The sequence below is a fragment of the Arachis hypogaea genome, chromosome 18, assembly GCF_003086295.3.
Source record: "Arachis hypogaea cultivar Tifrunner chromosome 18, arahy.Tifrunner.gnm2.J5K5, whole genome shotgun sequence".
Taxonomy (NCBI): Eukaryota; Viridiplantae; Streptophyta; class Magnoliopsida; order Fabales; family Fabaceae; genus Arachis; species Arachis hypogaea.
The window spans coordinates 20,945,356-20,964,904 of NC_092053.1; the positions used below are offsets into that span (position 1 = coordinate 20,945,356).

Consider the following 19,549-nt stretch of genomic DNA (forward strand, 5'->3'; position numbering starts at 1 on the left):
TTGTTTCCTTATTGCTGAGGATGAATAACAGGTTCAAGATTGAAGTGATGGTGTATAATGGTACTGGAAGCATTAGTTTACTACTTTGGGATAGAGAAATGGTGCAGTTGTGCAGTATGCAAGCAGAGTAGATTAGGGAGCAAGAGGTACATCTTGCTTAATTCGAAATAGTTAGTCAAAATAGTATATAAAAAGTTTGGCTGAGTAATGTATATTTGTGCAGTCCGACGGTGATAATGAGTATCCATCCACTCTTAATAACATAATAGACAAAAAACTGCTACTTAAGCTAAATGTAAAGTTTGCGAATATAAAACAGTTTGTCCATATTTATACTGTGATGAAAATATGTGATGATGAAGAGATTATTGAAAAGAACACGCAAAGTGTGCTATCAACTGAACCATTCACTAACAACACTGTATGTCCAATTATTGTTTATTTGCTAAACTATTTTATATTGCTTTCCATTTGAGATTATGCTTATAATCTATAACTAAGAAATATGGTGGATTTTGGGTAGGAAGGTGGGTGTAGCAACTTGGTGCATGTTTCAGGGGATGTTGTTAATCTCGAGAATGATTGTGATCCTGAGTATAATCTGGTATGTGGTGGAGTATTCGTCGCTTTTCAAAAATAGCTTATGCCTTCATGATATGTTTACATAAAAATTATGCATGTATGTGTTGATGTTTATGGTCTGTTATATCTATCTTTATCTAGGATGTTATAGAGGAATCTATTTCAAGCCTCAAGTGTAAAACACCAGCAAAAAGAACTTCCCAACAGCTTGAAGTGTGTCTCCCAATTTGTGAATGAGACTGATGAAGATGGTCAGTTATCAACTAACAAATTCAGCAGGAAAGGATGGAAGCGACAAAAGGTTCAGACGGGGGATGGAGAATATTGATTGTTTGACAGTATTTGCTGGAAATATTTTGTACTTTGGTTATTTTGAATGACTAATTTGATTGGTAGAGAGCTTTGAACTTATGGTATGTATTTGGATTTCATTAGTTAGTTACTAAGGCTAGAAAGCTTTGCATATTGTCTATGTTTTGGATTAGTATTTTGGTATTAAACGTGTTGCCTTGGAATATCATCGCTATTGATTATTACATGAATAGCTAGTTATATGATTGTGATATTTTGACTTACCAAAAAAGAGTAGGAATTAACTAGCATATATATTAATAATATTAGAAAGATATTAATAATAATATCAATATTAGATGGATATTAATAATAATCTCAAGATATAGAATCAAATAGCATATATATACCATATTGTATATACACGGGTCTGAATTTGAATTTGACAAAATTTGGTAGTGAATTGGTATTATTCACGAACATAGAAAAGGTAAAATAATTTTGAAAGGAATGAATTCAATTTGTATTATATTAAAATATATTTTATACACTTCTTTCTATGGTATGGATTCAATGTGATATACAGTTGTATGGGATCAACTAAGGATTAAAATCAATGTGCATTTATATAAAAAAAGTTTAAATATGAGTGGAAGAAAGTACGTCTTGAGTCATTATGGAGCTCTAACTTTTTTTGAGCCAGTCCTAACTATTCTGATGATATGCATTGACAAATTATATTGGATATGTTAGAAAGTTAAAAAAAATCAAATATTGTCCTGAAAAAATTTTATGAGACCTCAAAGCAATAGAGTATATAAGAGAGAGATATGTAATAGAAAATTTGACATCTAGGATACAAGAGTGACTGTATTTGGTGATGAAGGAATGTCACGTTAGAGGAAAAATTCCAATAGCCAAAATGAGTCGTGAAGAGACTAGAGAATTCAGTGTATCATAATAGTGTGGAAGTGGACATTACTTGCAAATGTTGAAAACAGAATAAATATGATTATAGATCTAAATATGGATTTCATTTGCTAACAATAAAAAAAAAGTTTCTTTTTAATAGATGTCTGTGCCGATAATCAAAAGTGATAAAAAAAAAAAGCAAATAAGAGTCTGCAACACATAGTGCAGAAGAGGAAAGAAATATATATTTAAGAGAGTTATTGAAAAAATTTAGATCATTATCGAGCCCTTAAAGATGCATTGGAATTGTATAATAATTTAAATTATAGGATATATAATCGCTAAATGCAACAGAGAAAGCTTATTTTAAAATCTTAAAATTTCAAAGTTTGAAAAGGTTGAAGTTGACAATGTCATTATGTATATAAGACAAATTTTCTTATTTAGTATAAGCAAGAAGTATTCAATCTGAGAAAAATAAAGCCTAAAGCAAAGATGAGTCCTAAGAAGGCTATAAAATTGGTTATACAATAATATTATTGAAGCAAGAATTACTTCCAAAATACGAATAGATATTATAGATGATTAAATGTATACATTTGGGGTTGTTTTATATGAAAATATTTAACTAGATTGCAGTAAAAACTATCAAATGACCAATTAAAAAATTTATTGTGTTGTCTAATGTGAAAAGATGGATTGTCTATCTTTAAAAAATATCATTATCACGTTTGGTTATTAATATAGAGCCAAATGTGATAACATAGATTGAGCTAGATCAAATGGATACTTTTGTCATTATCGGCAAATTGAAAAACAAGTGAAGAATTAGGGTCTAAATATGGAGTTTTTTTTGTAAAAAAAAAAAAGAGAGTCTACTCTCACATAAATGTCTGTGCAGATAAGCAAAAGTGATAAAAAGCAAATAAGAATATGCAAGACAAGATGCAGGAGAGGCAAGAAATAATTTAGTTATTGAAAAAATATGGATCATGATCGAATCTCTATAGATGCATTTGAATTATATAATATTTTGAATCATAGGAGAGATAATTGCTGAGTGCAAGAGAAGGTAAGAGAGAAAGCTTATTTTAAAATTTGGACATTTTTTAGTTCAAAAATGTTGAAGTTGACAATGTCATTATGGATACAAGGCAAATTTTTTTATTTATTATAAGTAAGAAGTATTCAACTTAAGAAAGATAAAGGCTGAAGTAAGGATGAGTCTTAAGAAGGCTATAGAATTTGTTATACTATAATAGTATTGGAACAGAGATTACTTGTAAAATAAAAATAGCAAGTATAGATGATTAAAGGTGTATATTTTGGATTATTTTATATGAAAATACTTAATTAGCGTGCAATAGAAACTGTCAAATGACCAGTTAAAAAAGTAATTTTGTTGTGTCTAATGTGCAAAATGATGGATTGTTTGCCTTTTTAAAAAAGATCATGGTCACGTTTAGTTATTAATATAGAGTCAAATGTGATAACATAGACTGGACTAGATCAGAGGGGTACTTTTGCCATTATTGGCAAATTAAAAAATAAAGAAAAAATTAAGGTCTGGACATTAGGAAGAAACACCGCACATGTTGAGAGACTAAAAAACGATTCAAATAGATTTGGTCAAAACATTACTAGTAAGTTGATCCTCTAAATATGATTCTGAAACTTCTTTTTAATTTAAATTATAGGAGACATAAACCCTAAAGTCAATAGAAGGATAAAAAAAGCTTATATTAAAAATTGGACAACTCTGAAATGAAAAAGATTGAACTTGACAATGCCATTGTAGAAACATGTTATATTATTATAAGAGAAAAATTGACTAATTTTTAACAAAGTATATATGAGTGAAGGTGCACATTTTGGGTTATTGTACATAAACTTTCTTCGATGATCTATAATAGAAACTGTATAATCACATAAAGACGTATAATGTGTGTCCCAATAGAAGTATGTAGATTGTTTGATGACCAGCAATAAAAGACTATATTAAAGTCAATATTTTTTAAAACTAATTTAAAAACTTAATAGATAAGAAACGGAAAAGTCTAAAACCAAACCAAATAAATATGTTTTTGAAAATTAGGTGATATATAAAATTAGAAGTTTGAATATGAAACATTGCCATTATATGATGCCAATATATTTGTGAGTGTACAAGCAAATGCTTAAAAATTTAAAAAACTGTGAAAAAATTATTGAAAATATCTATAATTAACTAAAGATATACTTAACTACTTTCATTTTATAGTTATTGGATAATTCTTCATACTATCAAAATAATTAAAAAATACTTAAAAAATATTAAAAGACTTTTTTGCCATCAAAAGGTAAACTTAGGTACTATTATATTATGGTTACTCTATAAGTTTTGTTTAATTCAAAGTTGAACTATGATAGGAAAGATATTGCAACCGAAGACAAGATGAGTCAAGAAGATTCTGTCGAATTTGTTATATCATAATAGTTTGAGAACAGGCATTACTTACAGAACTATTCAAGAGTTTACATAATTATAGATATAGATTTGGGGTTATTGTATAGGCCTATAGGATATTAGCTTATAATGGTAACTGTGTGACGAGCAAAAAGAAAAAGTTAGTGTTTTTCATTAAAATTATTGAAATTATTTTGATGGTCATAAGTATGAATTTGTGTCCAATTAAATATGTTAATAAACTCTAAGGATTAAGTTGAATAAAGATTGAATAAATTTTAGATACAAGTGATAAATAAAAAAGCTAATAATAAAGTTGGGCAGAATACTTCTAAGAAATAGGAAGGATCGCATTATGGGAGCCTAGTAGCTGAAACTTAATAAGATGATAAGGATACAAAAATAAAAGTTAGTGTAGTACAACTATAAATTGGTTATAATGACCATTGTCATTTTAAATCCCTTTAAAAAGTTATATATAACCGATATATATGTAGAAAATTTTATATATCTAAAAGAAATAGAACTAAGTCCATATTATGATATAGATAAGATATACAAATATGAAATATTAGCAAAAATAAAAAATTAATTAAGACAGTTCCACCAGACCAAATGTTATATTTTAAGTGACTATCTAAGTATATCTTACCATTCGTAAATAAAACTTCAAATAGAATAGTTATGCTAAGTGACTGAAATTCAGCATCTAACAAAAAGATAGGTTTTGCAAAGATATTCAGTATATACTTAGATATACCTCTCCAAGATAGGTTTCACCATCTAAAAAACGTAATGTTAACAATTTTATAATTGTCCATCATTCAACAACCTATTTAAATCTATTAACTTCATATTATACAATAGTCTGTATTCTTTAGAACATGGTTAGATTAAACAAGTATTTGATTAGTAAGTTAAGTGTATTTCTTATTTGAAATATATCAGAATTAATAAGACAAAAGGATTCTACACGATCAAAACATTACTTTTTCAAGTGATATTTATATCATATATATGAATGGGATATATACCAGATTTTTTAATATGTTGTCCATCAAGCGTGAAACTCTGCAAAAATATGAATGGTATTATAAAGACAGAACTTTACATTGATGATTAAAAACAAATAAATCATATATATCATAATATAAAATGTGGATAGTTGTGCAAGAACAAAGCTAATCTTTTGATTACAGAGGAAAATACTATAGTAGAGACTTTACCATTAATGGTTTTAAAAGGGATGCATATATAGAAATATAATAACCCTGATACAACTCTAATAAAATTGACATGGAAGATATAAATGCTAATGAGAGATATCGGTGTCCTAAAACTATTGCTTCAATAAGTTTTGTGTCATGTCAGAAAAAGTAACAATATTTCACTAATACTAGTGAGCTGCCCGCGCTTCGCGCGGGATGCTTTGTTAATTACTTAATTGTATATACTGTTGTATAATTCATATGAGTTTGAATTGTTTTGGAATCATATTTACTATTAACTAAATCACTTGATATATATTGACTTTGAATATAATGTAATGTGTCCCAATTAAATACGAAAAAGTAGAACGATAATGTTTCTTTTTTTTTGGTATAGGATATATATTCCCTCGGTCGATATTTTTTTTTCACTACTCACTCGATATGACATTGAGGCCTCCTATAATAATAATAATAATAATAATAATAATAATAATAATAATAATAATAATAATAATAATAAATTTCATTCTCCTTCTTTAAGAGATGTAAAAATAATATTCTTCTATCTTCTATTTGTAAAATATATATTTTCTTTTTATATATTTTTTAAAAAACCTCCTCTTTAATCTATTTAAAATTTTTTTATTAACTACCATTAAAAAACCTCATCTTTTTCATTAATTTATTTATCCTTGAAAAATAGGTAAAATTAGTGTTAGTTAATACAAAAAAAAATTAAAATATATTAAAAATGAAGTATTTTTAAAGTTATAAAAAAAAGTATATATTTTATAAATAAATTTTAGCATTTCTTAAAAAAAATGGAATTTTTTCTAATAATAATAATAATAGCGCCGATGATGCATGTTCCCATAATCCCATTAACTAAATCACCGCAATGCTTTATTCAGTCATAGTATGTGGAACATGTTTTTATTTATCCATAGGAAAAGAACAGTAAATAGCATTACATTACCAAAGTGTTGGGTTTAATTTTATTTTTGCAAGCAGAATACTCGTGGTTTAAATTTGGGGTAAATATGTCACTTTTGAAGATAAATTTTGAATTTGAATACTTGCAATCAATTAATAAATTTCTCACCGCCAAAACTTTTTCCCTCTCCAACTCCCCAAGACACATGCATGACACATGACATCTTCTTCATCCATTTTTTTGGCATTTAGCAATTATTACCACCAACCCACATCAATAAGGATTTATTATCACCCACTCCTCTCTATTCCATTAAACACCCTCTTTTTGAAAAACAGATCTGACACTTATAAAAACAATTGACAAGTGATAAATAAAAAGGCTAATAATAAAGTTGGGCAGAATACTTCTAAGAAATAGGAAGGATCGCATTATGGGAGCCTAGTAGCTGAAACTTAATAAGATGATAAGGATACAAAAATAAAAGTTAGTGTAGTACAACTATAAATTGGTTATAATGACCATTGTCATTTTAAATCCCTTTAAAAAGTTATATATAACCGATATATATGTAGAAAATTTTATATATCTAAAAGAAATAGAACTAAGTCCATATTATGATATAGATAAGATATACAAATATAAAATATTAGCAAAAATAAAAAATTAATTAAGACAGTTCCACCAGACCAAATGTTATATTTTAAGTGACTATCTACGTATATCTTACCATTCGTAAATAAAACTTCAAATAGAATAGTTATGCTGAGTGACTGAAATTCAGCATCTAACAAAAAGATAGGTTTTGCAAAGATATTCAGTATATACTTAGATATACCTCTCCAAGATAGGTTTCACCATCTAAAAAACGTAATGTTAACAATTTTATAATTGTCCATCATTCAACAACCTATTTAAATCTATTAACTTCATATTATACAATAGTCTGTATTCTTTAGAACATGGTTAGATTAAACAAGTATTTGATTAGTAAGTTAAGTGTATTTCTTATTTGAAATATATCAGAATTAATAAGACAAAAGGATTCTACACGATCAAAACATTACTTTTTCAAGTGATATTTATATCATATATATGAATGGGATATATACCAGATTTTTTAATATGTTGTCCATCAAGCGTGAAACTCTGCAAAAGTATGAATGGTATTATAAAGACAGAACTTTACATTGATGATTAAAAACAAATAAATCATATATATCATAATATAAAATGTGGATAGTTGTGCAAGAACAAAGCTAATCTTTTGATTACAGAGGAAAATACTATAGTAGAGACTTTACCATTAATGGTTTTAAAAGGGATGCATATATAGAAATATAATAACCCTGATACAACTCTAATAAAATTGACATGTAAGATATAAATGCTAATGAGAGATATCGGTGTCCTAAAACTATTGCTTCAATAAGTTTTGTGTCATGTCAGAAAAAGTAACAATATTTCACTAATACTAGTGAGCTGCCCGCGCTTCGCGCGGGATGCTTTGTTAATTACTTAATTGTATATACTGTTGTATAATTCATATGAGTTTGCATTGTTTTGGAATCATATTTACTATTAACTAAATCATTTGATATATATTGACTTTGAGTATAATGTAATGTGTCCCAATTAAATACGAAAAAGTAGAACGATAATATTTCTTTTTTTTTTGTATAGGATATATATTCCCTCGGTTGATATTTTTTTTTTCACTACTCACTCGATATGACATTGAGGCCTCCTATAATAATAATAATAATAATAATAATAATAATAATAATAATAATAATAATAATAATAAATTTCATTCTCCTTCTTTAAGAGATGTAAAAATAATATTCTTCTATCTTCTATTTGTAAAATATATATTTTCTTTTTATATATTTTTTAAAAAACCTCCTCTTTAATCTATTTAAAATTTTTTTATTAACTACCATTAAAAAACCTCCTCTTTTTCATTAATTTATTTATCCTTGAAAAATAGGTAAAATTAGTGTTAGTTAATACAAAAAAAATTAAAATATATTAAAAATGAAGTATTTTTAAAGTTATAAAAAAGAAAAGTATATATTTTATAAATAAATTTTAGCATTTCTTAAAAAAAATGGAATTTTTTCTAATAATAATAATAATAATAGCGCCGATGATGCATGTTCCCATAATCCCATTAACTAAATCACCGCAATGCTTTATTCAGTCATAGTATGTGGAACATGTTTTTATTTATCCATAGGAAAAGAACGGTAAATAGCATTACATTACCAAAGTGTTGGGTTTAATTTTATTTTTGCAAGCAGAATACTCGTGGTTTAAATTTGGGGTAAATATGTCACTTTTGAAGATAAATTTTGAATTTGAATACTTGCAATCAATTAATAAATTTCTCACCGCCAAAACTTTTTCCCTCTCCAACTCCCCAAGACACATGCATGACACATGACATCTTCTTCATCCATTTTTTTGGCATTTAGCAATTATTACCACCAACCCACATCAATAAGGATTTATTATCACCCACTCCTCTATATTCCATTAAACACCCTCTTTTTGAAAAACAGATCTGACACTTATAAAAACAATTGACAAGTGATAAATAAAAAGGCTAATAATAAAGTTGGGCAGAATACTTCTAAGAAATAGGAAGGATCGCATTATGGGAGCCTAGTAGCTGAAACTTAATAAGATGATAAGGATACAAAAATAAAAGTTAGTGTAGTACAACTATAAATTGGTTATAATGACCATTGTCATTTTAAATCCCTTTAAAAAGTTATATATAACCGATATATATGTAGAAAATTTTATATATATAAAAGAAATAGAACTAAGTCCATATTATGATATAGATAAGATATACAAATATGAAATATTAGCAAAAATAAAAAATTAATTAAGACAGTTCCACCAGACCAAATGTTATATTTTAAGTGACTATCTAAGTATATCTTACCATTCGTAAATAAAATTTCAAATAGAATAGTTATGCTGAGTGACTGAAATTCAGCATCTAACAAAAAGATAGGTTTTGCAAAGATATTCAGTATATACTTAGATATACCTCTCCAAGATAGGTTTCACCATCTAAAAAACGTAATGTTAACAATTTTATAATTGTCCATCATTCAACAACCTATTTAAATCTATTAACTTCATATTATACAATAGTCTGTATTCTTTAGAACATGGTTAGATTAAACAAGTATTTGATTAGTAAGTTAAGTGTATTTCTTATTTGAAATATATCTGAATTAATAAGACAAAAGGATTCTACACGATCAAAACATTACTTTTTCAAGTGATATTTATATCATATATATGAATGGGATATATACCAGATTTTTTAATATGTTGTCCATCAAGCGTGAAACTCTGCAAAAGTATGAATGGTATTATAAAGACAGAACTTTACATTGATGATTAAAAACAAATAAATCATATATATCATAATATAAAATGTGGATAGTTGTGCAAGAACAAAGCTAATCTTTTGATTACAGAGGAAAATACTATAGTAGAGACTTTACCATTAATGGTTTTAAAAGGGATGCATATATAGAAATATAATAACCCTGATACAACTCTAATAAAATTGACATGTAAGATATAAATGCTAATGAGAGATATCGGCGTCCTAAAACTATTGCTTCAATAAGTTTTGTGTCATGTCAGAAAAAGTAACAATATTTCACTAATACTAGTGAGCTGCCCGCGCTTCGCGCGGGATGCTTTGTTAATTACTTAATTGTATATACTGTTGTATAATTCATATGAGTTTGCATTGTTTTGGAATCATATTTACTATTAACTAAATCACTTGATATATATTGACTTTGAGTATAATGTAATGTGTCCCAATTAAATACGAAAAAGTAGAACGATAATGTTTCTTTTTTTTTGGTATAGGATATATATTCCCTCGGTCGATATTTTTTTTTTCACTACTCACTCGATATGACATTGAGGCCTCCTATAATAATAATAATAATAATAATAATAATAATAATAATAAATTTCATTCTCCTTCTTTAAGAGATGTAAAAATAATATTCTTCTATCTTCTATTTGTAAAATATATATTTTCTTTTTATATATTTTTTAAAAAACCTCCTCTTTAATCTATTTAAATTTTTTTTATTAACTACCATTAAAAAACCTCCTCTTTTCCATTAATTTATTTATCCTTGAAAAATAGGTAAAATTAGTGTTAGTTAATACAAAAAAAATTAAAATATATTAAAAATGAAGTATTTTTAAAGTTATAAAAAAGAAAAGTATATATTTTATAAATAAATTTTAGCATTTCTTAAAAAAAATGGAATTTTTTCTAATAATAATAATAATAATAATAATAGCGCCGATGATGCATGTTCCCATAATCCCATTAACTAAATCACCGCAATGCTTTATTCAGTCATAGTATGTGTAACATGTTTTTATTTATCCATAGGAAAAGAACAGTAAATAGCATTACATTACCAAAGTGTTGGGTTTAATTTTATTTTTGCAAGCAGAATACTCGTGGTTTAAATTTGGGGTAAATATGTCACTTTTGAAGATATATTTTGAATTTGAATACTTGCAATCAATTAATAAATTTCTCACCGCCAAAACTTTTTCCCTCCCCAACTCCCCAAGACACATGCATGACACATGACATCTTCTTCATCCATTTTTTTGGCATTTAGCAATTATTACCACCAACCCACATCAATGAGGATTTATTATCACCCACTCCTCCTCTCTATTCCATTAAACACCCTCTTTTTGAAAAACAGATCTGGCACTTATAAGAACAATTGCCGCTGGCAGCAGAGCAATTGTTTGCAAACTGATTGAGTTGATGGTGTATATATTGTTGACTTCTGAAGTTACACTTGATATGAAATTCGATCTTTTGCACTCGTATGAATCCAGGAGAGAGTATGGATCCAGGAGAGTGTAGTAGAAATCAGTTTTTTCCTCCACATCTTTTGGCCAAAAAGCTAATTTGAAGCGTAATAGAATTTTTCTGGAAGATGTGTTCTGCACTACTTATATGGTATTTTAAATTTTTATTTTTAATTTAATGTTATTATGTAAATTGTATGTTGTAATTACAACTGGAAGATTGATTTGTAATCTGGATGCATTTCTGTATAATCAATACTTAAAATTTAGGCTTGTGTTTAGTAGAATAATTAAATAAATCAAAATCTAACATGATAATATGGAAGATGTGTTCTGCACTTCTTATTTGGTATTTTAAATTTTTATTTTTAATTTAATGTTATTATGTAAATTGTATGTTGTAATTATAATTGGAAGATTGATCTGTAATCTGGATGCATTTCTGTATAACCAATACTTAAAATTTAGGCTTGTGTTTAGTAGAATAATTAAATAAATCAAAATCTAACATGATAATGTGTCTACATCCCCTTAATTAAGATATGTTGATAAAAGATACACTGAAAAAAAACTCCTTTGAGTTAACTTGTTGATTTGTTTTGACTGATCTGACTAGCCTATTCTTCTTGTGGCAAAAATATGCTACTTACCTATAAGCCGTAGTGAATTCCTTGTTCTTATTCTCCAGTTCTTGCCAAGGACTACAGTTGAAACCTCACGACAAAAGTTGGTGTTTAGGTCAATAACCATCCACTTCCGTACACATCAGAATCCTGTTAATCAAACTATTTGCAAATGTATGCTTATTTGTTGAATACTATTCATTAATCAGACATTCATATGTTTTCCTAACTTTAATTTTTCCAGATGCAGTGTGTGCCTGCAATATCAATGGTTTATATATCAAATAAATATGCTGGGATGGACAATGCATTATTATTTCCATGGTTGGACACACAGCGTGTTGTTTCAGGTATATTTTTAGACTTTTAATTTGGCATGGTGACTACCTGTGACAAAAGTTCCTGAGTCAATAGGCTAATATGTTCTATACATTGGCATCATGATAGTTTGTACTATACAACTTATTTTGGATTTAAAAATTCCTTGTAATGTAAGCGATATAAATAATAAACAAAAGAGTAAAGTATCGTTTTTGTCCCCAATGTTTGGGGTAAATCCTATTTGTGTCCCTAACGTTTAAATCGTTCTATTTGTATCCCTAACATTTAAATCGTTCTATTTGTATCCCTAATGTTTGTAAAAGTAATTCAATGATATCCTGCCGTCAATTACACATCATGAGCGCTTTAGTTTGAGTTTTAAAAATCTCTTCTTGAAGTTAGAATACAAATGTCTGGGATTGAATCGATGATCTACTCCGAAAAATAGCTCATCAAATGTTGAAACAAATTCCTACAACATTTACATAATTCACTTTTCTAGGGACATAATTGAATCTAAACACAAATAGTGGGTATAATATTAAAATCGAACATATCCAAGTGAGACCTAATTGAGAATGAATACATCCAAGTGAGAATAATTGAAAAATATAATCTGATTTGTTAGTATAATTGATAGTAGGATAACATTGAATCACTTTTATAAACGTTAAGGATACAAATAGGACGATTTAAACGTTAGGGACATAAATAGAACTTACCCCAAACGTTGGGGGCAAAAATGATACTTTACTCTAAACAAAATTAACTATTAGTTACATAGAATGTACCTGCCATTGTATGCATTGGTAAATTAGAGCACTTGTGATTTCTTATTCAAGATTTCTGAAGACCTCTTTGTAAACCACGTTGTCAGTCTCCCTAACTCTATCATCATCATGACATAGAAGTATCTTTAGACCTTTTTTATTTGTAACCCTTGAAACGGCAACATACAATTGTCCATGGGTAAAAACAGGCTTTTTTAATATCAAACCAACTTTCGATAACGATTGACCTTGACTTTTATTAATAGTCATTGCATAGGATACCATGATAGGGAATTGTGTGCGTTGGAATTTGAACGGTATCCTATGGTCGGATGGGCTTAAAGTCATCCTTGGAATGAACACCTTTTGACTTGCGTTTTTTCCTAAGATGCTTTTAGCTTCTAATATGTGTTTTCCAAGCTTTGTGAGAACCATCCGGGTCCCATTGCACAAACCTATAGAGTGATCGATGTTTCGAAGTAACATGACGGGAGTACCTACCTTAAGTGTTAAGTCGTGGTTTGGCACCCCAGAGCACCTAATTGTGTTTAGGAGTTCAGGAGTGTGGACAAAAGCTAATATGTCATTATTGTTCTCCGTAGGGCATGCTTTGTCACTGCTGAAATATGTTTGTGCTTCAATTGGGTTTAAACTCATCATGTACCTATTGATTTCATCAACCAACTCCAATGTGGGTGCGAGAATAGCTCGATCTTCAACTTGCATATCACAGTTCATTCCGCTCATCATTTCTGGGTAAATTTCTCTACAAATAGCAACTATGGGATCATCCCACTCCTTTATGAGGATGTCATCTGGAATTTCAACATTGTCCGCTCCATCCATAGATCTTCCACATCTCCCATCTCCAATGCTTAAAATCCAATCTGCAAACTCCTTTAGTTCTCTACAACTTTGATCGCCATTTGCCCCTTGTAGGCGCATGTTCTTGGTAAGTGTCATCAACTTACATCTATTCCAAATGTATGATGAATTAATTGTTGCATTTACAATCTCCTGTCTAGTCCCTTTGGGTATCACGGGTAATATTTGTCTAAAATCTCCTCCAAACACAATTGTCTTCCCTCCAAATAGTTGTTCCTCGCTTCTTGAGTTGTTAAACCTCAAAATATCTCGCATTGTCCTATCAAGAGCTTCTATACAATATCTGTTCACCATAGGAGCTTCATCCCATATTATTAGCTTCGTCTTAATCAGCAAATCAGCTAATGGACTTCCTTGTTTTATGTTGCATGTTGAAAACTCATCAAGATTTAGGGGGATTGCAAAACGTGCATGAGTTGTCCTTCCACCAGGTAGTAGCAAAGATGCTATTCCGCTTGATGCTACAGTCAATACTATTTGACCTTTGGATCTTAACCCAGATGCTAAAGTCTTCCAAAAAAATGTCTTTCCTGTACCACCATATCCATATAAGAAGAAAACTCCACCTTCCTTTTTGTTAACAGCATCCATAACTTGTTTGTATACACCTTTCTGCTCATCAGTTAGCTGTGATAGTTGAATGTTGTGTTCATATGAGAGTCTACGTCTATCATAACAAAGCTCATCACATATTAGCCGATTCACTCCTATTGTCATCAAATCAGTTGAATATGCATCCAAATCGGGATACGACATAGATTGAAAATCTTTAAGACTCTTATTGTGACTTTTCAACTTGTTCTCAATGTCTATAAGGGTGAAATCCTTAAGCTCTTCGTCGGACAAAGTAAGGTCTGTGCAAGTAAGATAAATTTATCAAGTGCATCGCAAAAATGTATAGCTTATCAACTTAGTATATAGAATAATCAAACTAATATTTGTAGTTACCTGGGTTGTCAAGAATTCTTCTTTGGCGATGTAATATGTCATCGAAAAGCAAAGTCCATGTATTTTCCCATACATGTTCAGGTCTTGCCATTGAATTTGAAAATAGTAGTGTTGCAAATAACTTTCGCAAATAATCTCCAGATCCCCAACTGCTTGCTTCCTCGATTGCATCAATGTATTCTTTGTCATCATCCAATAGACCACGTGCGTAGCATGCATCCCTGAATGTTTCGTACAAAACATCATCCACGGTTCTGATCTCTTCGTAGGAAATAGGACCTCTCACAAAGTTTAAGAGTAGTCTTAATAATAAATTTCACCAGACCCCGGTGGCACAAAAAAAATCCTACCAATAACCGATGTGATTTCCGTGGTGCCCAAACCCTTTCTTGTGCCTTCCAAACAAACTTTGTAGGAAACTCTGCATAAGTTAGAGAACGGGCTTCTTGGTATTCTTTGTTTGCCTCAAACCATCCCAAAAACATCGACTCCTTCGTAGAAGCTTGTCTAGCAACCTCATCAAGGTTCTCATGGTCTTTGAATATCACTGGTTGCTCATTGGGCAAATGAAATCCGAGCCTAATTACAGATGGATCTCTGTAATGAATATTATATCCAAAAATTCTCCACGCTGCCTCACATGGAGATATGTACCTACAGTCATAATACATGCTAACTTCATCAACTTCATCCTCCTCGGCATTTCCGTTTGCAGTTTTGTAGAAAGTCGCTGTGACACGATCATTTCCTTTGTTCACGTATTTGAATAAATACTTGATTGATCTTGATTGGTTACACCACTCAACATTTATGTGTGCCCCATATCTCAATAGTAAGAACCTATTGTGTGGAACCACATATCTATTGTCAAGGTCAACACCTATTTTGGTGATTACCTTTCCGTCATCTTTACGTCTATATATTGGATAACCATCGTCATCAATTGAGGTTGTCTCAACAAATCTTTTTAGGAAATGTCAGATACATTTGCCATTTTCCATGCAAGGCGAGTCTTTTCTAGCAGAACCGCATGGGCCATGCATCATGTGCTTTTTCACAGCATCATAATATTCTGGGTCTTTATCCTTATCTGAAATTTCTGCAGATATAATTCGATCAATGTCCTCTCCAGTAGGATATTTATCATCACGATGTAAGAATACCAGTATGTGAACGTGAGGAAGTCCACATTTTTGAAACTCAATAGTATATAACACTGCAAAAAAGATTAAAATAAAAGTCATTTGGTTAGACCTTATTAATCCTATTTTGAGTATAGTGTTGGAGTAATGTCTTAAGAGGCTATGTAAAGTTTCTTTTTTAATATGCCTATTAAAATAATAAAATATAGATTCAATCCCTACTAAAATGACTTTTCAGCAAATTTCAAACAAAAGTAATAGTTTTACTATCTTCCACACCTTAACATATGTGTTCTAATACTATAATAAATATGTTCGTGCATGGTGCATCCAATGGTGATTTAAGTCACTGAGCACGTGAATTGAAACATGGCATGATACTAAGGTCCTCCCTATATATGTTCTAATGCTTTCTCAGATATAATCAGCAACCATTATTTCTCTAAATAAAAATTATTTGAATAATTAAACTTTTACATGCACAATATTCGAATCTGCCTACAATATTTCTTGGTATGCCTAAATCACATATGAATGAATAATTTACCTGCAATGACTCTTCCAAAAATTTTTTTCGTCTTGATTTCTTTGATTAGTTGATCTAATTTCACTTTAAAAGCTCTACAAACCATGTCTGGTCGGTCCTCTGCATTTAATTCTCTGTTCCTTAAAAAATCTTCAAGCTCTGGCCATTTTGGATTGCATGTAAATGTTATGAATAAGTCTGGGTATCCCACAACTTTACAAATAGCCATTGCATCTTGATAATTTTGTATCATATACCTAGGACCTCCCGTAAATGATGATGGTAAGATAATATGCTTCCCTCGAGATGACGGGGTGGTTTCCCCATTGAGAACTGCTTCTTTTAAACCCTTGTACAATTCACATCTTAATTTTTCTTGCTCAAGACGTATGAAATTGAGTCTCGCAGACTCAATCATCGAATAGCTGTCGACTAAAAACTGTTGGAATTATCTCCTTGAATACAACAATGGTGATCCATCGGCCAATCTTTCTTGTATCCGAAATGCAAAGAATTCTTTCATTGTAACTTCTTTTCTACCTTTGCCACCATTTGTAAATCTCTTGTTAAGCATTATATCCTCCTTATAGCCATCCTCACCGTATGGAAACAACAATGGATATTGTAATCCCAAGTAAGCTGGATTAAGTTGATTGATGCGTTGTAATCTTCCTCCTTTTGTCTCAACAACAATGTCACGGTCAGTCCTATCCATATCGAAATCTCCTACGATTAGTGCAGCTACCTCATTGGTTGTAGGTAAGTTATATCTTCTACCATCCCTCCCTCTTTTACCCAACAATCTAAGCTTTACATTGCATGTTGAATCAGCAGCCATTGACTCCCTAACCATTTGAAATGCCTTTACCAAGACATTGTTCTCATCCAGCATATCCTTTAAGTCTTTAACAATGTCTTTGTGTATACTGTTCTTTTCTTCTCCACTGAAAGCAATTTTTTTTGTTAATGAGCAGTATCTAATAAAGCCAGGATGCAATAAATTAAATATTGAGAGAGATTTCTATTGGCGTAGGATACAATAAATTCAAATAAAAAATATTTACTTAAATAGTTTGATATTTATACCAAAATTAATTTGTATCTATCTAATAATTTATTGGCCAAATAGTTTTTACAGCATATGTGAAATAATAAGAAAACTAAATAAGTAAATAAATTTTCTTTTGTGTATATAAGTAAAATTAACTATTGAGAGAGATTTTTATTTAGCGTAGGATTGAGTAAATTTAAATAAAAATATTAGTTAAATAAATCAATAACCAAATTAGCAAATTAATCTATAAATGGTTGATAATTATGTATTCCTTAAAGATTAGTTATGTACCTCACAATAGATATGCGATTTTGTATCTCATTTTAGGTATCAAAGACAGAGCTGTGCGAATTTAGCATTGCTGCCTTCTGGTGGTATTAGGCTACCCATCAGATGATAATTTTCCCCACACAAAATGAAAGTAGGAGGACCCCGTGAACAATTAATTCTGCGATCAATCTTTGCCCCCATTGACGTGAATTGAAACATACTATTGTATGCTCTTATGTTTTCACGAAAATGTTTGCTCTTGACACCATTCCCATATAATAAATCGTATAAGACCTTAGGAGCTTGTTGTAGTTGTGGTATTTGAACTTGTCCTCCTCTATAGCATGTTGTATACTTTGGTGCACTTGTATTATAATGCTTCTTTGATCTTTCATCATACAAAAAAAGAGTATGCCAGTGTTCACACTTGTGAATTACATACCCCATGTGCAAATAATCTGTTGAGGCCCAAAAATTAATTATTTATATGTAGTTGCAAATGTTGAATTGGAGATGCAGACCTAATAACACTAATTATTCTACAAATAGCTCCTCTAATATACCTTTGTTAACATGGGTTTGACTTGGTTCTCCATCGCATGCTATATGTGATGTGGAATCTATTTCTCCAACTATTTTACAAACATTATCTCAAATTAGTAGTAAAATGTACAATTTTTTAACCTAGCCAATTGAAATGAAAATATCCTGATCCAACATAACTTTGAGAATTACCTTTAGTAGAGTAAGAAAAGTTACCTTCTTTTCTATCTTGTGATTTGGTTCTTTTGTCTCTTCGCTCCTTTGTTGTTTGCTCTATCATTATGAGACTCTATTGTTCAAGTATCTTAAATAACCCATTAATGATAATCCATGAAGTTAAAACATTTCATTGGCTTACCTGTATTTAGACTATTCTCACCACATGGGTCCCGTGTGTGGACCATGTCTTTGTTGATCATGTTTGGCATCGTGGTTCCAGATGAAGTTGTATTATTTATAATTGTCGATGAGCTGTTGATTAGGATCCATTCAATCTTGGTCATAGACATAGCATTATGGCATAGCATTTTTATTTCTCTAGCTACTAAACACATTTGATAAAAGTTGACATTGCAAACCTGATCCAGAGTTGGCTGTGTTTGTGACATGATACTGGTCTTTAGAAACTTTACCTGCAGATCAATGGGCTAAAATCATCTCCTTTTCCTTTAGCACAAATGAAACAGTGCTATGCATTTAATAAATTATTAATCCGATTCTATTTTATAAACATGTTACCATTAAATATGTTTTACACTCGTACATTTTTTTGCTCATTTTATAAAACATTTAAAAATCTTTAATCAAATCTATATTATAATTTTTTTGTGATATATCAGCATGTAAATAAAAATAGTTCTATTAGGTGACTATAAAGGAATTTAGCATTCATTTAAGCATTATCAAGCTTACCAAAAGGGATGACATTCAGTTCTTGAATCCTTTTGCTAGCAAGTTTTGTTGTCTTGACTCTCCTAGCATTTTTTGATTGCTCGATATCTAAAAATAAAAACATTCATGATTTTATATATATAAAAAATCATAACATGAAGTTATACTAAAAAACTAAGGAATTGTGCAATAAATAGTTTGTTAATTTAGTCTTTTGCACTACTGCACAATTATAGAATAAAGGTTTAATATGTATATGCATTCTATTAAGAGTCGATATGTTACTGTAGTCACTTTTATTAACGTG

At 29.8% G+C, this 19,549-nt stretch overlaps 1 protein-coding gene across 1 annotated transcript; it reads right to left on the reverse strand.

The window, feature by feature from the left end:
- Positions 1-13,046: 13,046 nt before the first annotated feature.
- On the reverse strand, positions 13,047-15,723 carry LOC112769734 (uncharacterized). The gene is made up of 4 exons (XM_025814208.1): positions 15,713-15,723; positions 15,225-15,656; positions 14,817-15,118; positions 13,047-14,722 (listed from the first exon to the last, which is right to left on the reverse strand). The coding sequence occupies exons 1-4, from the start codon at positions 15,721-15,723 to the stop codon at positions 13,047-13,049; spliced, it is 2,421 nt and encodes an 806-aa protein (XP_025669993.1).
- Positions 15,724-19,549: the final 3,826 nt, after the last annotated feature.

What these genes read in the sequence shown, in the direction of transcription:
- LOC112769734 (XM_025814208.1), bottom strand. An exon ending in TATGCAGAGTTTCCTACAAA is followed by an intron (nt 15,119 to 15,224) that starts GTTTGTTTGGAA and finishes TTTATTATTAAG; the next exon opens with ACTACTCTTAAACTTTGTGA. An exon ending in AAGAATTCTTGACAACCCAG is followed by an intron (nt 14,723 to 14,816) that starts GTAACTACAAAT and finishes TTACTTGCACAG; the next exon opens with ACCTTACTTTGTCCGACGAA.